This window comes from Condylura cristata, unplaced genomic scaffold (assembly GCF_000260355.1).
Source record: "Condylura cristata isolate star-nosed mole 26May11 unplaced genomic scaffold, ConCri1.0 scaffold00014, whole genome shotgun sequence".
NCBI classification, from domain to species: Eukaryota; Metazoa; Chordata; class Mammalia; order Eulipotyphla; family Talpidae; genus Condylura; species Condylura cristata.
In genome coordinates, this window is record NW_004567115.1 from 18519152 (window position 1) to 18537489 (window position 18338).

At 38.7% G+C, this 18338-nt stretch overlaps 1 protein-coding gene across 1 annotated transcript in view; it reads right to left on the reverse strand.

Annotated features, from left to right (window-relative positions):
- The window catches only part of PPP2CB (protein phosphatase 2, catalytic subunit, beta isozyme), a 24533-nt gene extending 14178 nt beyond the window's left edge, over positions 1-10355 (reverse strand). Inside the window, exon 1 of the mRNA XM_004682218.2 lies at positions 9873-10355. Within this exon, the coding sequence (XP_004682275.1) occupies positions 9873-9974 (102 nt within the window). The 5' untranslated portion in view covers positions 9975-10355. The remainder of the gene's footprint in view (positions 1-9872) is intronic.
- Positions 10356-18338: the final 7983 nt, after the last annotated feature.

Consider the following 18338-nt stretch of genomic DNA (forward strand, 5'->3'; position numbering starts at 1 on the left):
TTTCTTTCTTTTTTTTTTTTTTGGTATTGTTTTGCACAGAAGAACTGGGGTGTAGGCCAGAGGTGCCAGGCAGTGAGAAGATTCACCAGAGACAGAATGGGTTACAGAACAGGGGGATTTACTGAAACAAAATGCTAAGGGGAGCAGTGGGTGAGATAGAAGAGGTCTGCTACACCATATGGGTTAGCTCCCCTTGCTGGGGCTTGAATTTAGGGCACAGAGATGATAGCACTGAGACTTAGCCCCCAGCCACCAAGAAGGCCCCATTTCCCAGGCAAAAGGAGGAAAGGAAAAAAAAAAATCCCACTTCACACGCTCTTTTCAGAGATGCAAAGAAATTAATGCAAACCCTCTGATTTTGCTGACTCAAGCCCATGGGTTGGGGGTGGAGAGCCCTGGTGGCCTAGGGGTTAGGTCTTGGCATTATCACCTCTATCCTCTGAGTTTAATTCCTGGTCAGGGAGCAATCTACCTGGTGTAGCAGACCTCCCCTGCTTGACTGCTTCTCCCCACCAGCAGTGTATTTCAGCAGCTTCTCTCCTCAATAGTGGATCTGCCTGTTCGGCTTCCCACTCTGTCTCTGGTGAATCCTCTCACTTACCCCCTGGCCTGTACCCCAGTTTCTTTCTTTTTTTTTTTTAAAGAGATTTATTTACGCATACACAGTTGGGGTACAGGCCAGAGGTGCAGGGGCAGAGAGGACTCACCAGAGACAGAATGGGGAGTAGAACAGGCAGACTGATGAGATACACTGCTGAGGGGAGAGCAGTGGGTGAGTCAGGAGGTCTGCTGTGCCATGTGGTCACCTCAGGGGCGGCTGATCAAACTTGCACCGAGGCAGCTGCAGTTAGCTTGCAGTGCTGCGTCCCATCCCCTTGTGCCATCAGAGAGGGCCCTACCCGAGTTTCTATGAAAAATAAAAATTCTTTTAAAAAGGTCACTTTTTGAGATACCCTAAAAAAATTATTTACACAAGAGCATTTGAAATATAAAGATCTAAATCAGTCACTTCTGCTCAAACTTTCACACGGAGGACTTGTAACATTTTACAACTGACTTAAAAATTTAAATTTTATTTGTCAATAGTTAATTTTAAAGTATAATTTCTATGTTAGTGATAGCTTTAGTTGTTTAATAGTAAAATGAAATTCCATTGAAAAATCAGCAATGTATTCACTTAATATACAGCTATATAAACTAAGTAGCAGTTCTCAAAGTGACCTGAAGACACTTTCAGATGTAATACATTTACTATTGCTATTTTGAGAATTATTTTTTGAAAATTCAGTTTTAATTGCCCATGTCACAATCCATACAAAAGTTCTCTGCAGTTCTTAAGAGTAAAAGAGGTAGAGAGTAAAAAAGCTTGTACATTGCTATATTAATGCAACTGTTTTGTTTATTTACATGCACCATATAAAAGAGACCATGCAAAGGGAAAATGGATTTATGTTCCTACAAAGAAAAATATCCTAATGATTTCATCTTGTGACTGTTAGTAATCCATTATACCAATCCAGATACTGACATCAGAAAATATTAAACAAAATCACAGTTAAAGTTTATATTCTGTAAGATTACTAAATTGTCTATACCCAAATTCTTCTATGCCAACTGGATGTACCTATCTTAGACACTTAATGTGAAGTGTTTCTGAGGAGTAAGGACAATGGCAGTTCTATTCCTACAGAGCTGTTTTCCCCACATTTCTAAGGTATGATTTCAAAATGCTCTAATATCTCTGTAATTCTCACAAAATTGTCAAGTTTAGTTTTCCAGCTTTCCTTTTGATTCTCAGGCACCAAACAGTCTTCCAACAAATGCCGTTTTTGCTTAAATTAGACTGGTAGACTTCCCAAGTGTTATTAAAATGTAGTCCATATACATATTTTTCTCTGCCTGTAATTAGTCAGAATGAGTTATTTTATGTAAAGTCTCTCAGAAAATCTCTTCCCTGTTCAAATTCATCTGTTTCACTAAAGGCTATATACCCTCAGTCTCTTCATTTTTACTGTATTTCTAAAATAGGAAGTCTTATCTTTCAAGTATATAATCTTTCAAATATTCTCTTCTAAACTAATTTTTTAAAAAAATGTTTATGTATTGATATAATAAAGAACTGAGGTACATGTCAGAGGTGTGGGGGTTGAGAGGATTCACCAGAGATAGAGGAGCAGAACAGGCAGATCTACTGAAACACACTGCTGAGGGGAGCAGCAATCCAGGCAGGAGAGGCCTGCAGCGCCATGTGGGTCATCTCTATGGTCAGGGATCAAACTCATGCTACTGTGGCTGCGGATAGATTCAATGTTGTGCTTTAACCTGTTGTGCCACCAGGGAGGGCCCCCATACATTATTTCTATTGCCATTGTGTTACTGAAATTTCTCTTTGTTCATGAGGGAGAAGATGAATGTTGTTTTCTCACATTACAAGCCTGCTGGCAGGTAGCACTGGATTGGTGTAGCTTCTTAAGGGCCACATGAGCAGTAGACTTTCTACCTACTTTTGTTGCCACAGATTGTCATCTTATGGTGATAAAATGGAGATGCATCTCTAGACCCTGCACATTGGTACCAAGTCGTAAAAAGAGCACAAGAGGCTAAAGGCCAAAGGGCATATACTAAATTAATCCAAGAAGTCTCACACAGCTACTCCTATTACATCTCACTGTTCAGCTGAGACACAGGCTCCCTGCTGCTCCAGTCAACAACCTGAATGTCACTAGAAGGAGGGTAGATTTGCTACAAGGTATAATTTCAGTTAAAATTGAAGTATATTTTAGAGATTATCAAGCACCTCTTTTATAGGGGCTGTGCAAATGGCTCAGAAATGTTTAAGAATATTTAATCAACCTAAATGCCTATCACTGAATGACTAGATCAAAAAAATTAAGATTTTTTTTAAAGAATACTTAATGGAACACTCAACTATTATAAAGATGAAATCATGCCTTTTGTGACAAGAATGGAATTTGAGGTATTATGGGAAGTAAAATGTCATAAAGTCAAAGTCAAATACCAAGCTTATAGAATATTGTTGGAGCCCAAGGAAGTTAGAAGAAAATTATTTAGTGGATTTCAATTCTACCCAATTTTACCTAATACAGGCAGGTCTCATTTTGCATAATGTTTTAGCTAACAGAGATTAGTTAAATAACCCAGGTTCCCAGCAACAAGGTTCAAATTTAAGTTGCTACAGTATTTAACATTACATAAAGTAAAAATTTTGCTGCTAATATACAAATCAGAACATAAACTACAGGGCAGCTTCATGATCTGTAATCACCTCTTTCAAAGTTTTCAGTGACTACCTGCAGAACATTTATTACTTTGTTCACACTCAGAGAGCGTATGTATAGTTGTACTGCCACCTCTATTGCAGTAAAAAACTCTTACGACATTTTGGATACTCAAATGACAGATTTGGGCTTCCCTGGTGGCCTGTCAAGCCTCAGTGCTATCACCACAATGGGCTGAGTTCAAGCCCCACACCACACATATAGTGTAGCAGACCTCTCCTGTCTCACCCACTGATCCCCTTAGCAGTGTATTTCAGTAGATATCTGCCTGTTTGGCTCCCCACTCTGTCTCTGGGGAATCCTTTGCACCTCTGGCCTATACCCCAGTTCTTCTAGACACACACACACAAAAGGATATGCTGAACAATGATGAAATTACTGCAAAGAAAGGAAAAGTGATAATGCTGGAGAAGTGAATTTCAAATCAGAAGTATATAGAAAAAATAGCTGACTAGAATGCTGACTTTGCTACCGTTAGAGGAGCTCTGGATTGCACCCAGGAAATAAACACTTACTAACATAAATACATAAGGTTATTGACATAAATGAAGAAAGCAGTTGTGATGAAAATATTCTTGAAGTGATACGGGCAACAAGCTCATTACAGGAACTCTCAGAGACATTTTATAATATCTAAATAGCATTTCTTAAAATGCAATTGGAAATTTCTGTATCAAAATACCTGCAATCTCTTTTTAAAAAGTGCAGAACCTTTGATCTGCCAAAGACATAATCAGCTTCTAGAATGGATTAAAGAACGTGAACTTATTTATTTTAGAAGTTTTTTTTAAGATTTATTTATGGGTCTTCCCTGGTGGTGCAACAGGTTAGGACTCAGCACTGCAAGCTGGCCACAACTGCCTTAGTGCAAGTTCGATCCCCAGCCCCAGAGGTGATCCACATGGAGCAGCAGACCTTTCCTGTATGGTCTGCTGCTCCCCTCAGCAGTGTACTTATTGGTCTGCCTATTCTGCTCCCCACTGTCTCTGGTGAATCCTCTCACTGCCCCTGCAGTGAACTAGGTAGGGGGTATAGGACAGAGGTGCAGGAGCAGTGAGAGGATTCACCAGAGACAGAGTGGGGTGCAGAACAGGCAGAGTGACTGAAATATACAACTGAGGAGAGAAGCAAGTGGGACAGGAGAGGTCGGGACAGGAGAGGTCTGCTCCACCACGCGGGCTACCCCCTTAGCTAGGAATTGAACTGGCTGCGGCTGGCTTCACAGTGCTGCAACACAGGGAGTGTCCAAGAACATGAATTTATTGTTGGCTTTCCAAATAATTTCTATGCACACACAAAATTTAAGGAAAAGGTGGACAAAATTTGATTATACAAGAGTACAAAAGCCTATGGTAAGTATTTTTTTAAGGACTGGGAAAGTATGCTTTAAACATTTAAATGGTTAAGTTTTTCCATTTTCAAAAAGTTTACAGGATCGGCCCTCCCTGGTGGCGCAGCGGGTTAAAGCATAGCACTGAGAAACTAAAGCCACTTCCGCAAGAGTTCGATTCCAGCCTGCCCCGGAGGTGACCACAAGGAGTGGCAGACCTCTCCTGACCCGCCCGCTGCTCCCCTCAGCAGTGTACTTTGTAGATCTGCCTGTTCTGCTCCCCACTCTGTCTCTGGTGAAGCCCCTCGCTGCCCCTGAGCCTCTGGCCTGTACCCCAGTTCTGTATGAACAAATAAATAAATCTTAAAAAAAAAAAAAGTTTACAGGATCAAAAGACAAAAAATGATATGACAAAGAACATCTGATTCAATTCACAGGGGGAAAAAAAACACCCCTCATATCCTACTCACTCTATGTATGATTCTGATAACTCTATCTGGGTTTTCACTTTTGTATTTTTTTTTATTACTTATTAAAGTACTTGTCATAAAATCTGTTATGGAATAAAAAACTGTCATTAAATAATTAACATCACTGGACAGTCTAACAATATGATTTATGATGGGGTAACCTAGTACCAGTTCTGTTGCATCTCTAAAGAAACTGGAGGCTAAAGACACCAGACTCTTCTCCAGCCTTATGTGTCTCTTTTCTGTCTGAAATTAATCTGTATTCTTTCCCTGTAATAAACCTTAATTATGAGAATTACAGTTTTCAGTGAGTTCTGTGAATTAGTGAACCTGAAAGTGTTTTTAAGAATCCACTGAATTTACCATTGGTGCAGGAGTGAGAGTAGTCTTAGGAACTATGTTCTCTAATTCTGGCAATGCTTTGATCACAAAAAAAGTAAATTATAAAGAACTTGAAAGGCTTTCTTTGACCATTCTAGAAAGAGCCTCCAGAACTCAACCCACAATCTCTCCTCTATTCTTCTGTCTTCTCTTCCTAGCAAGAATCACCACAAGACATTCTGTTGTATTATCATCTATCTCCTCTTCTGTTAACACTGAATCCCCAGGACTTTGTAAAGGGCCTGGCACACAAGAGCACAACTAAAATTTCCTGAATGTATGGGTAAAGACACAGTGACATTATTTATTCTACCAATCCTCACTTTGCTTTCTCACTTTCCACCAAGAGCAGCCTCATTTGTTTCTAAAGTAGAGGCAAGACTGTACTGAATTAATTTACAGCACTCCTTATCCAGGACCTAATACCAGGTGGAAGTCTTTCAAAAGAGAATAAACCATGCAATTATTTTCTCTTCTATAAAATGAATGGAAAATACCAAACTACAGTCTAAAATACTTTATCTTGCACATTCAGAAAAATCAATTATTCATTCTTACTAATATTTTTAAGTAGTGTAGTCATTCAAGAATTTAAGCAAGCTATTTCATATTAATGAAGCAATATCCTAAAGATATGTCTGTTTATTTCACAGCTGAGACCAGGACCCAGCAACCCAGAAATATATCCATTACAGCCAATATAAAATTTACACATTTATACTCCCACACAAACCTTAAAATTGTTCTCAGTAGGCATTTCTATATGTATATATATAGAACAATTTTAGAACAGAAAACAACTTTAAGGTTTGTGTGGGAGTATAAATGTGTAAGTATATATGTATGTATATGTATATATATGTGTGTATGTGTATATGTATATATGTGTGTATATGTATGTGCATATGTGTATATATACATATAGGTATATATAAATAAAAGATGTGTTTATTTATGCATACAGAACTAGGGTACAGGCCAGAAGTGCAGGGGTGGTGAGAGGATTCACCAGAGACAGAGTGGGGAGCAGAACAGCCAAATGATGAAGTACACTGCTGAGGGGAGCAGCGGGTGAGACAGGAGAGATCTTGCAGCGTCATGTGGGTCACCTCCTGGGCAGGGGATTGACCTCGCACTAAAGCAGCTGCAACTAGCTTGCAATGCTGTGTCCTAACCTGTTGTGCTACCAGGGATAACCTGGCACTTTCTAGTTATACTCATTAGAACAACAATCTGCTAGGCTAAATTTCCCTTCTTACTTAAAAGTGTTACCATTAAGGTTCTTGAATATAAAGTTTAGCATGTCGAAGAGCCTAAAATTTTTACTCTTCTTGAGACTACCAAGAATTAAACATAGTTCTTCACAGAATGTCCTGACAGGCTGGCTCTCTAGGCACACTATTTTTTTTTCTTAAAGATTTATTTATATATGCATACAGACCTGGAGTACAGACCAAAGATTCTAGGCACACCATCTTTTAATATTACTGTGCATACTGTTATTGAGGAATGACTTGCAGAAGTATCTCTCTATACTTGAGTCAAATTCACAATTACATTCAAAAGATGGACAGCTGATTTAATTTAGTGCTAAGTTAAAATTTTTAGAAGACTGATTCTTATCTTGCCTTATTATTTTATGCAAATTATTTTCTCTAGACAGAAATTAACCATGGACACAAGATATACTGTAACATTCACATTTATATTTTTTGTAGTTATTCTCCAACTGGCATTAAGATGGAGTTTATTTGTGCCACTACTTCAAAACACGGTCTTTACAAGCACTACTTGCTCTTAATTCTAGCTGATTCCTTCAATTTTTAGGCAAAGAATTAGAATAGAAAATTAAATAGAAATTTAATTTTGAGAGGAAATCTACCACCACCATCACTATATAATGTAATTTCCTATAAAGTACCTTTTCCCCAATAAAACTTAAAAAAATTAAACCAAAATATAGTCACAAATGATTAAACATAAAAATGATTGGTGTAATTATACTTGACTTGTTTTTCTCTTCAATTTTTCTATATGCTTGCCATGCTTAGGCTGGTAGGGCAGAACAAGTATTAAATGAAGGTCAAATGAAGAGTCAAATTACTTCACAAAGCTGCTACTGATCCCAGTAAACTTCTGCTTCAGGTAACAGAGATAAGAGAAATATTAAAACTGTAGTTTTCAGGGTTCTCTAGTCACTATCAAAAGTTTCATGATAGAGAAGTCATATCAATAAATCTCTACATACTTTGCATCTTTTCCCAAAAGAAAATGGGGTTATAAATTCAAAATGAGATAAAATATATACTTTTATATTTTCCCTAGTCAACATTTACTGAGTGGTTATTACTCATCAGGACCTCAATTGGTACTATGTTGATACAGACAACCCAGGCAAATATTATTATCCCTGTCTTGCAGCTTTGTATGGAGCTAGAGGTGCAGAAAGACTGGAGTAAGGGGTTGAACTCAGATAGGAATACAACATGGAAGTAGAAACTACAATTAGAAGACTGTGACATGACAAAGGGATGGACACAGTTGCTGGAGAGGGCTGCAAAAGTAAGCACTGCTCAAAGGGTATACAGAGAACAAACATCACACTTCATTCCACTGGCAACTCATCAAAGGGTTAAAGGACAAGGTTAATAACGATGTATTTCATTTTAAGATCCATGTTTAGTGAAAAAGTAGAGATATTCAAAGACGTAAGTGGGCAAGATATTTGCAATTTAAGAACACTTGTAAGGTCCTAGGGATTGGTAGCCCTAAAATATGGAGCGGAAGTACAGATAATCTCTCTTGGCAAATAGTTTCCTCAGTAATTAAGACCCAAGTGTGACTGAATAGTGGTACAATGTTCTTCTCAAGAAATCACATTTTAAAGTTAAGAGAGTCAAAGGGAAAAACATATTCAACTACAGATTGTCCATAACTTCTAGTTTATAATGTTCATAACGAGGTTAACTGACTCCGCTGGAAATTCTACTTGCCACTAGAACCCCAGAAAGATTTAAAACATTTTTAATATGTATGAAATTACAGATTATTACACAAGGAAACTGTTGACTTAAAGCAAATGCCTCAGAAAAATACAATTTGATTGGCAATTCTGTTTACAGAAATACATTCTCCATTTATAACAAACAACTATTTACTATATAAAAAGGCCCTAGACCAGATTACACTTCTTTAAAAAACTATTAGCTGTTAAGCTTCCATTCCTGAGTTGCTTAATTTTAAGAGTTCCCTACTAATAATACTGACAAAATCTTCACAAGTGAATTCTGGGGCACCTTCATTTCCTAACATATGACTAGTTTTTTTAAAAAAATATATACAATAGATCATATGATCATATATAAAAAATAAAAAGCCAACAGCACTTAAGAATAAATAACCTCGTTACTCCTTCACCCTTCAAGAGCTTCAAACTTTAACAGGAAAAGTGTACAAAAATTATTCAGTCTACATTATAAAAGATGGTCAAGAACGTTAGGCTTTAAAACAAGAATCTGAAATAATACAGATTCAAGAAAACAACGGGTATAGAATTCAGAAAGCGAAGCCCACGCAATCAAGTATGATTTGTAAAGCGTTAGCCACCTGCATATTTTACTCTTTGGAAAGGAAAAAGAATACATAGTAGAAATAACTTTTTAAAAAGTGCTGCCTTGCACGAAAAAACATACGCCCTTTTATCATTTTTAGACAAGCATTTTTTGCCAAGCTCACTATATCTGCCGTGTTGTCCTGAAAACAATCAGATTTAATTCCGAGATGCACTAAATTGGAATACCAGTCACCATCCGTTTCAACTAGAGTTAACCTGTAAGAAGGTCTAGAAATCTGTCTACCATTACACCTACCCCTCTATAAAATATCTGACGCACCCCAAGTCAGTGATTTTTGAAGGGTCCGATTAACATGAGAAAAATTCAACATCTAACAGGTTCATTAGTAGTAACATCACACGGGTTAATTTTCGGTGCATTTTCAAGCAAGAGATTGCATGAGACCAATTAGACATTCCAAAGTGCCGCGACTGTTAGTCTGCCAGTGAAATGCAGCAATGTCAGTAAATCCAAGGAGAATCGGTGACCCCAACCAAATTTGGGGCGTGCATTCTAGAAGCCACGTTTTTCCAGACCCCTTGGGCCAATATAGTGAGCATCTGGCCGGGGTCAGGGGCTGAGTGCAGAGGGGAGGCAGTGCGCTAGGAGAGGTTGGACCAACGCTTGGGGTGTTAGAAGGGCCGGTGTTAGCCACCGGGTGGACCTCCGGGCAGGAGGCACCGCCCCCCGAGACCCCTGACTACTGGGCCCCGCCCCCGGCGGACGCGCACGGCCCACGCCCGCTGTCCCGCGCCCCCGCACTTGTCATTTCTCTCACCTTTTCGCACAGTGTCCGCACTTGGTTCTCGTTTAGCTGTTTACACTCGTTTAGCTGCTCGACCCACTGGTCCAGCTCCTTGGTGAACGCCTTGTCGTCCATGGCGGCCCGCTCCCCTTCCCCGCTGACTCCCTCCCCCCTCCCTCCCACCCCCGGCCCGGGCGCCGCTTCCCGCTCTAGCCGCTGCCGCTACCTCCAGCTCCCGGTGGGAGAAGGCGCCGGGGAGCGCGGTCGCGTGTCCCACGCCCCGCCCAAGCCCAGAGGGCGGCACCGGGCGCGCGGGCTCCCGAAGACCCCCGCCCGCCCTGGCTCGCCCGGTCCCGCGCCCCGGGAGTCGGTGAAGAGAGCTAGGAGGTCGGGGGAGCGCAGCACGGGCCCTCCGCGCAGCTGCCGCCAGACGGTGGCCAGCCGCCAGCACTCCCGCCCGCGGCCCTCTTCCCGATTCTCTCGCTCCTTCTCTCCAGCTCTTTCTCTCTCCTCCCTCCGCGTTTCCGTCATCGTCTGGGCATTTCCGCCGGGAAAAGGCGAGCTGGCGGTGCCGCTGGGGCCCGGGATTCCAGGACTGCAGCGCCCCCGTGTGTCTCGGCGGAGAAACGATCAGAGGAGTCTTAAGAGTGACCCGACTTTTCTCGCTCTGCCTTTTGTTTTCCTTTACTTCCGGTCCACAATAACCTGTCCTGGGTCTTCTTTCACGTGTTTTCTCTAGGAACTAAAGCACCACCTTCAGCTCCTGCAGTGCTTTTTCTTTCCTCTGAGGTGAGAATTGGGAAGCATATGCCTTTCCTAAGTAAAGCTGATTCCCCAGAGTCTCGGGAATTCCCATAGCAAGTGTTCAATATGCATTGAGTGAATAAATGGATTCATGCTAGTTTTATCTCTGCCACTGAGATAAGAGACAATAACCCTTGCTGTCGAGCTCTTATCTCTCAAATATCTCTTTCAGCATCAGAAAAATGAAATGATTTTTCAATTTATGTCCCTTTCCACCTTTAGTGACCTTCACTACCTTTACTGCAGTGTTTACTGAAGTCAAATGATTTATTGTTCAACAAATATTTTTGAACACCTGTTTATTGCAAGATCTCTTGCCTAGCTGATGCTAAACCATACGTGCTCTATTAGAGGTGTATACTACTTACCCTGAACCCAAATGGGAGGAGCAAACACCCTGATTAAGAAGGCAAGGGGTCCAATTCTGTAACTTCTTAGTTATGTCGTTGAACACAAATCTCAGGGTTCTGTTTCTTCATCTGTTAAAAAGGCTTAATAAAGCCTTTCTTTTCAGATTGTGAAGATTCAAATGGTGCAGGGGTTAAAATCTCAGTGTTATCAAGCTGTTGCCAGACATTCTGTCCCTGGCCAGTGAGCTGACCTACATGGCTCAGCAGTCCTCTCGTCTTGCCCACTGCTCTCCTCAGTGGATCTGCCTGTTCTGCTCCTTATTCTGTCTCTGGTGAATATTCTCCCGCCTTCCCACCTCTGGCCTACACCCCAGCTCTTGTATGCATAAATAAATAAACTCTCTAAAATATTTACAAGTGCTTATCCAATAGTACAGTGTGGTAACGTTAATGGCCTTATTCCAGCTATGCAAGTTTTAGAAAGCTTTGAAAGGCAGCATTTGAACTGAATTTTGAACTTCTGCAAAGAAGTTCAAAATTCAGACAAAACTTCTAAAGAAATCTATGTGAGTATGTGGAGGGAGATGGAAGCAGAAGACAAATGTGTGAAAGACTGGTCTGGTAGGAAAGCTACAAATACAAAAGCAACAGATCATATTTCTGTCTTGCTGCTATAAGTAGTAGCAAAACAACTGAAGAACAAAACATGAAATAGTGATAATGCTGAAGAGAATGGGTACCCTGTATGATTGCAATAGATAGTGAGATTTCTGAGGCTAGTCCATAAAGATTTAAGAGGTTCAATTTCAGCTAAGCTTGTAAAGCTCAGAATGAAGATAGTATTTTCAGAGTTCCTAGAGAAGATGGATTGAGAACAGAAAATACATCTTGAAAAATAGAAACTATGCATAATGATTAGGGAGCAAAGTCAATAAAATAGAAGCATATATGTTTGGAATATGACAGAATGTTCTTAGATTTGCGGTAAGGAGCTGTTTGTGAAAGCACTTCTGAAAAGTTTTGTAATATTTTGCTGTCGAGCCAATAAATCTTTTTTGAGTTTTTATTATATGCTAAGGGTTTTACATCTATCTTCTCATTTAATGCCCCAATAATCCTATGAGACAGTCACTATTATTACCTTATATTTATAGATGAGAAAACAGATGAATTGAGGTTAAAAATACATTCAAGTTATACAGATAGTGCATGGTAAAGATTAATCCTCAAATTTGGTACAGGCTGTCGACTATAGTTAATAAAACTATGGCATATTGAAAATTGCTGTAGTAGATCTTAAAAATTTTCATCACAAGAAAAAAATTGTCAATTACACCTCACTATAAACAAACAGAACCAAAAAGCACATCTTTCTGATTTCCATTTTGTGCTTTATGACCTATGAACTCTGAAGTCTGAATAGGAGTAAGGAAACTCTTGCGTATTTTCATTTTTCTCAAAAGCTAGATTACTATGAATGATTTAATTATAATACCTAGAACTCTAAGATGTATCTTCTCCTAATTTCAAGGGTGCCACTTCTGATATTCCAACAAAATCAGCATTTTGTAAACAGCAAAGAAAAATATTTGTGGCTAAGGCTAATAACTGTTGTATTGATAAAGAGTATGTCAAAACCATATGGAGCAACAATTTATGAGTCAATAGATAGTGAGATTAACACACCTGAAAATGTTCCATATTTCTTAATGCAAACTCAATTGGTAATAATACTGAAATGCTGGAACAGCAAGAAGTTACTATGGGCTTATTTATTTATATATTGACTTTTCTTCTATAGTCTTGCCTGAATCTACTGAATGTCATGGGCCAACAAAAAAGATCTTTAGTAGTAACCCCATTTGTCTATTTCTGGGTTTCCATAATTTTTGTTATGGAAGGTCCTTCCTAGTGGCACAAGGGGTTAAAGCACAGCACAATGAAGCTATCTGCTACCAACAGCATGAGTTCGATCCCAGACTAGAAAGGTGACTCACATGGCATAGCAGACCTCTCCTGTCTGGCCCACTGCTCTGGTCAGCAGTGTATTTCATTTAATCTGCCTTTTCTGCTCCCCACTCTATCCCTGGTGAGTCCTGTCACCCTCTGCATCTCTGGCCTATGCCTTAGTTCTTATATGCATAAATAAATCTTTAAAAAATGTTTTCCAGCTTTTAAACTATATGTTACTATGTGATTTGTGTATATTTGGTTAATACATGTGCACTATTACATATTCATAATTAACTTTAAACTTAATATTCCCAAATTTTACCTGCTATAACTTTGCATATTACTATTGTCACATTTTCTCTGATAGAGTAATGCGTAAATCTTGCTCCAGTATTAAACTGTAAGGTTTATCTTTCCACTTATACATTTTATAAACAATATGTATAATAAAGAATACATTTAATCTTTGTTTCTGATTTCTGGCATAGAGCTTGCAAAACTTAAAATTTCCTGAGTTACAAGTGTGTCTTTGTTATATTAATGAGTGCTTCGTGGTGGATCATGATTCAGCTTCAGGATGTGGGCTGTTCACCACAAAATCCAACTGTGTATAAAATTAGCCAACTGTGCTTTCTCTGGTGGCGCAAGGTTTAGGACATAGCACTGCAAGCTAGTGGCTGCCGCTTCAGCGCCAGTTCGCTCTCCAGCCCTGGAGATGATCCACAGGGCATGGCAGACCTTTCCTGTCTCACCAGCTGCTCTCCTCAGCAGTGTACTTCCTTGATTTGCCTGTTCTGCTCCCCTCTCTGTCTCTGGTGAAGCCTCTCTCTGCCCCTGCACCTCTGGCCTGTACCCCAGTTCTGTATGCATAAATAAATCTTAGAAAATAAAATAAGATCAGACAACTTTGGGACAGCCTGACCTCAGGGGATGTGGGAGTGAGCTTAGAAACTGAACTCAACTCAGCACACATCGAATAATTTATTTAAAATGCCTACCTAATGAAACACCAGGTTGGGTGGGGTGCCTGGAACCTATTAAGAGAGAGGGGTAACAGACTCTCTGCATAGCCTTCCATTTCCAAAGATCTTGTCATTTGTGCTTGATTGTTCTTGACACGTACACTTTATAATAAATTTATAATTGAAACTATAGTGTTTCAGCGAATGCTATGAATTCTACCAAATTTTAAACTTGCAGGGGCAACAGTAATTCCAAATTTCTAGCTTATTTGGAATACACCAATTCTTGTAGTTGAATTCTGAAATGGGGATAGTCTTGTGAAGGACTATACTTGTGGTATCTGTGCTAACTTCATGTACTATTAAAATTGAAATGAATTACAAAACACCCAGTTAGTGTCAAAGATTTAGTGATAGAATAGGGCAACATATTTAAGCGTTTTCCTTAATACATCTTTTGAAAGTTGAACTTATGACACCACTTGGTTAACCCCAGGTTTTAGCTTATTGTCATTTTAAATAACACTTATAAAAATAGTTAAATTTTAAGTTGCCATGGTTACATACTTTTTTCAGGTGCATGGATATAATTTACATATATATTTATATCCTTTTATAGTTTGCTATGGAAATTAACTCCTCACTTTCTTTTGGGTCTCACACACACAGGTAAAATTTTATTATAGCACATTGTCAACATGTCTGTACAAAAATCCAGTTTCTTTCACTTGATAAACAATCTCATTTCTCTCCCTTAAAAAATATCTTCAGGCCCTCCCTGGTGGCACAGCGGGTTAAAGCACTGCACTGAGAAGCTAAAGCCACTTCCGCATGAGTTCAATTCCCGCCTGCCCCAGAGGTGACCACATGGTGTGGCAGACCTCTCCTGACCCACCCACTGCTCCCCTCAGCAGTGTACTTCATCAATCTGCCTGTTCTGCTCCCCACTCTGTCTCTGGTGAAGCCTCTTGCTACCCCTGAGCCTCTGGCCTGTACCCCAGTTCTGTATGTACAAATAAATAAATCTTAAAAATATATATCTCTATATTTATATGGTTTCTCAAACTGCTAAACATGGAGCTTCCATATGACCCAGCAATCCCACTCCTAGTTACCTACCCAAAAGACACAAAAACACTGATTTAAAAAGATATCTGCACCCCCATGTTTATTGCTGCTTTATTTACAATTGGAAAGACATGGAATCAACCCAAATGCCCAAAAGGAGATAACTGGATTAAAAAGATGTGGTATAAATACACAATGGAATATTACTCAGCAACCAAAAATATATAAACACATGGCTTTTGCAGCAACATGTATGGAGCTGGAAAAGATCATGCTTTGTGAAAGAAGCCAGAAAGAAAAGGAAAAATACCAGACGGTTTCACTCATAGCAGGAGTATAAAGGACCAGGCGAGAAAATAATAAAAATGAACAATTATATACCAGAGACACTTTACAGGGGTGGAATGGGGAATGGGATCAAAAACAGTGGGGGGGGGGGCAGGAAGTGCACCAGACTATGGTGATGGCACATGAGTGATTTGGTGATGGGAAGCCCATGGGAATTACAACTGAGATGGAAAAACGTACAAAATGATGTAAAAATAAACTTATTTTTAAAAAATCCAACTTAAAAAAATATCTTCATGTATTGGGCACATGTCCTGTGTAAAATATATAGTATCATGTAATGCATGTAATATATTGCATTATTGCACTTTTTCTAATTTTTCATTAAACAACCACTACTGTATTTAGTAATGGGTTAGTATTAGCTTCTATTTTTTTTTTCTTTTTTGTCAGTATTAGCATCTAACTTCTGGTATATAGTGTTTCACTGGATGAACCCCATACTATTTTATACATCTGCTCAATACTATCCACATTTCTGATATATTTGCTGGTGAGTGTTAAGTGATATCTTATGATATGCATTTCCCAAGTATTAGTTTGACCATATTATCATACATTTGTTGGCTATTTGAGACACTTTTTTTGTGATTTGCCTATTCAAATTAAAGATGTTAAATATTCTGTTTTTTTCTGTTGACTTCCAGGAGTTTGCTCTTTTTGTTAACACCTAGTTGGTTTTGTGACAAATAACATTAAGTTTGACATTGTTTTGTGGAATTCTTTGATTAGACACTTTCCTTGTAAAATACAATTTAGTCCCCCTTCTTATGCATTTTCAGTCTTAAATAATTTCCTACTCCTAGCTACACATTCTAGTTTACTAGCTTTTACTATGTGGAGGAGGAGTCAAGACAGATGTAATCATAAGGAAATGCCACACAAACCCAAACTAAGGATCATTGTATAGCTTTTTATTTTTAAAAGCGTCGAAGTATAAAAATCAAAGAAATGACTCAGTCTACAGTCTAGGCAATGAAATACAGCATGTGATTTTAAGCCGGCCCATTCTTAGGACAAATGGGAAAAACTGTAATAGGATACTAAGATTAGACGGTACTCATATATTGATATTAACTTCCTGGTTTTGATGGTTTTATTATTATATAGAATAATTATTTTTTAGGGAACAAAAACTACAATAGTCAAAAGTAGTGAGACATAAGAGCAATTTAAGAATAAATTGTTGAAGAATAAAAAAATTTCCACTTTTAAGTAAGTTTGTGACAATTTCAAAAATATATATTAATTCTTCAGATCCAAATGCAGGAAAAATCAATAATCCTTTCCTAAAAATTAGTAATACCACATGAACAGTTGTTCACTTACCAATTTTTTAAAAGGTAAACATGTACCTCCACCACAAATCTGCAACCAATTTCCAAAAATGTAACAAAACCGTAATTATCCAGATAAAAATAACAAGCTTTTAAGCAAAGTACTTAAAAAATAGTAGCATCTTCTAGTCTATCATAATCACTGTCATACGTGCCATCCTTTTTTTTCTCCACAACTTTCTTTGGTGGGTTCTTAAGTGGTAATGGACTCATCACATATTAGACAAAACAAGGGGTACACAGGAAAGGTTAACAATGGAAAAACGTTTTTAGTACATGTTGGGCGTGGCCAAGTGTGGAGATTTACTGAGGGACTGGCTAAGGGCAGTAATAATTAGGCCTTGCATCCAAGGGTGATAAGGCGGTGATAAACTGGGCCTTGCATTCAATTAACAGGACCTTGTGTTTGAGATGGGACTAGATGGTGATAATGAACTGGGCTTTACATCAAGAGACATAGCGATGGAATTTTAGTTTAGAATCTACATAAGAGACCCTCTCCCCCATAGGGCTGGCAGTAGCTGCGGACCCCACTCTAGGGGCTCCATCTCAGCTACCGTCCAGAAGCAATAAACTGCTTGCTCAGCCTTTCTGCCTCCCGCCTCTCTTTCTTGCAGCCGGTCACAGAAGTTGGGACAAACAGTACAAACATACAGTAGTTGAGAAAGGTTCATATTAGTAGGTGTTATCAGACATCTCTCATGTTTTTGACACTTGGGATATTTAGAAACATTAATGTTCACTAGTATTTGGAATATAACAAGACTTTCTTTAAAGCTAAGCTGCATGTTCTTTAGATGTTACATGTTAGGGGGATAAAAATATCTTTCCCATTATTAAACTGGTTGAAAATATGTCAAATGATATATTTTACATGAACTTTGGGGATTATGTCAATAATATTAGGCAAATGACTATCAAAAGAACAATAACCTATCATCTCATTAAGTTGGCTACTATAAAAAAAAGGTAAGTGTTGATGAGGATTAGAAGTTGTTACTTTTGTGTTCTGTTGGTGGGAAGACATAATATAGTCATAATGGAAAATATTGATAGGTTTTTAAAAACTATGGGAAAAACTAGGAATAGGAAATACCAATTTTGGACATGTAACAAAAAGTATGGAAAGTTTAATAGTTTAAAAATATCACCTATGCCTGAATATATACACACATGTATATGTGTATCTGTACACATGTGTATATACACGTATGCATATACATATATTTTCTCCTTAGAACTGACACCACTGAAAAGCATTTGGAGCATTAATTGAAAACCTTATTTCCTTACTTTAAGGAGGGGCACTCTCTGGTGGCACAACAGGTTAAAGCATAGCACTGTGAACCTAGCCTTTCTGCACTAGTTTGATCCCCTGCTGGGGAAGTGATTCACATGGTTTGGCAGACCTCTCCTGTATTGCCCACTGCTCCTCTCAGCAGTATTTCAGTCTGCCTGCCTATCCTGCTCCACACTCTATCTCTGGTGAATACTCTCACTACTCCTGCACCTAAGGCTTATACCCCAGTTCTGTATGCATAAATAAGTAAATCTTAAAAAAAAAAAAAAAAACTTTTAAGAAATGTCTGGGAATAAATTAGCCTAAATGACCTCAACCAAAAATAGTTTTCTATATGTACACAGATTTAAAACACATTATCTCAAACAACTTAGAAA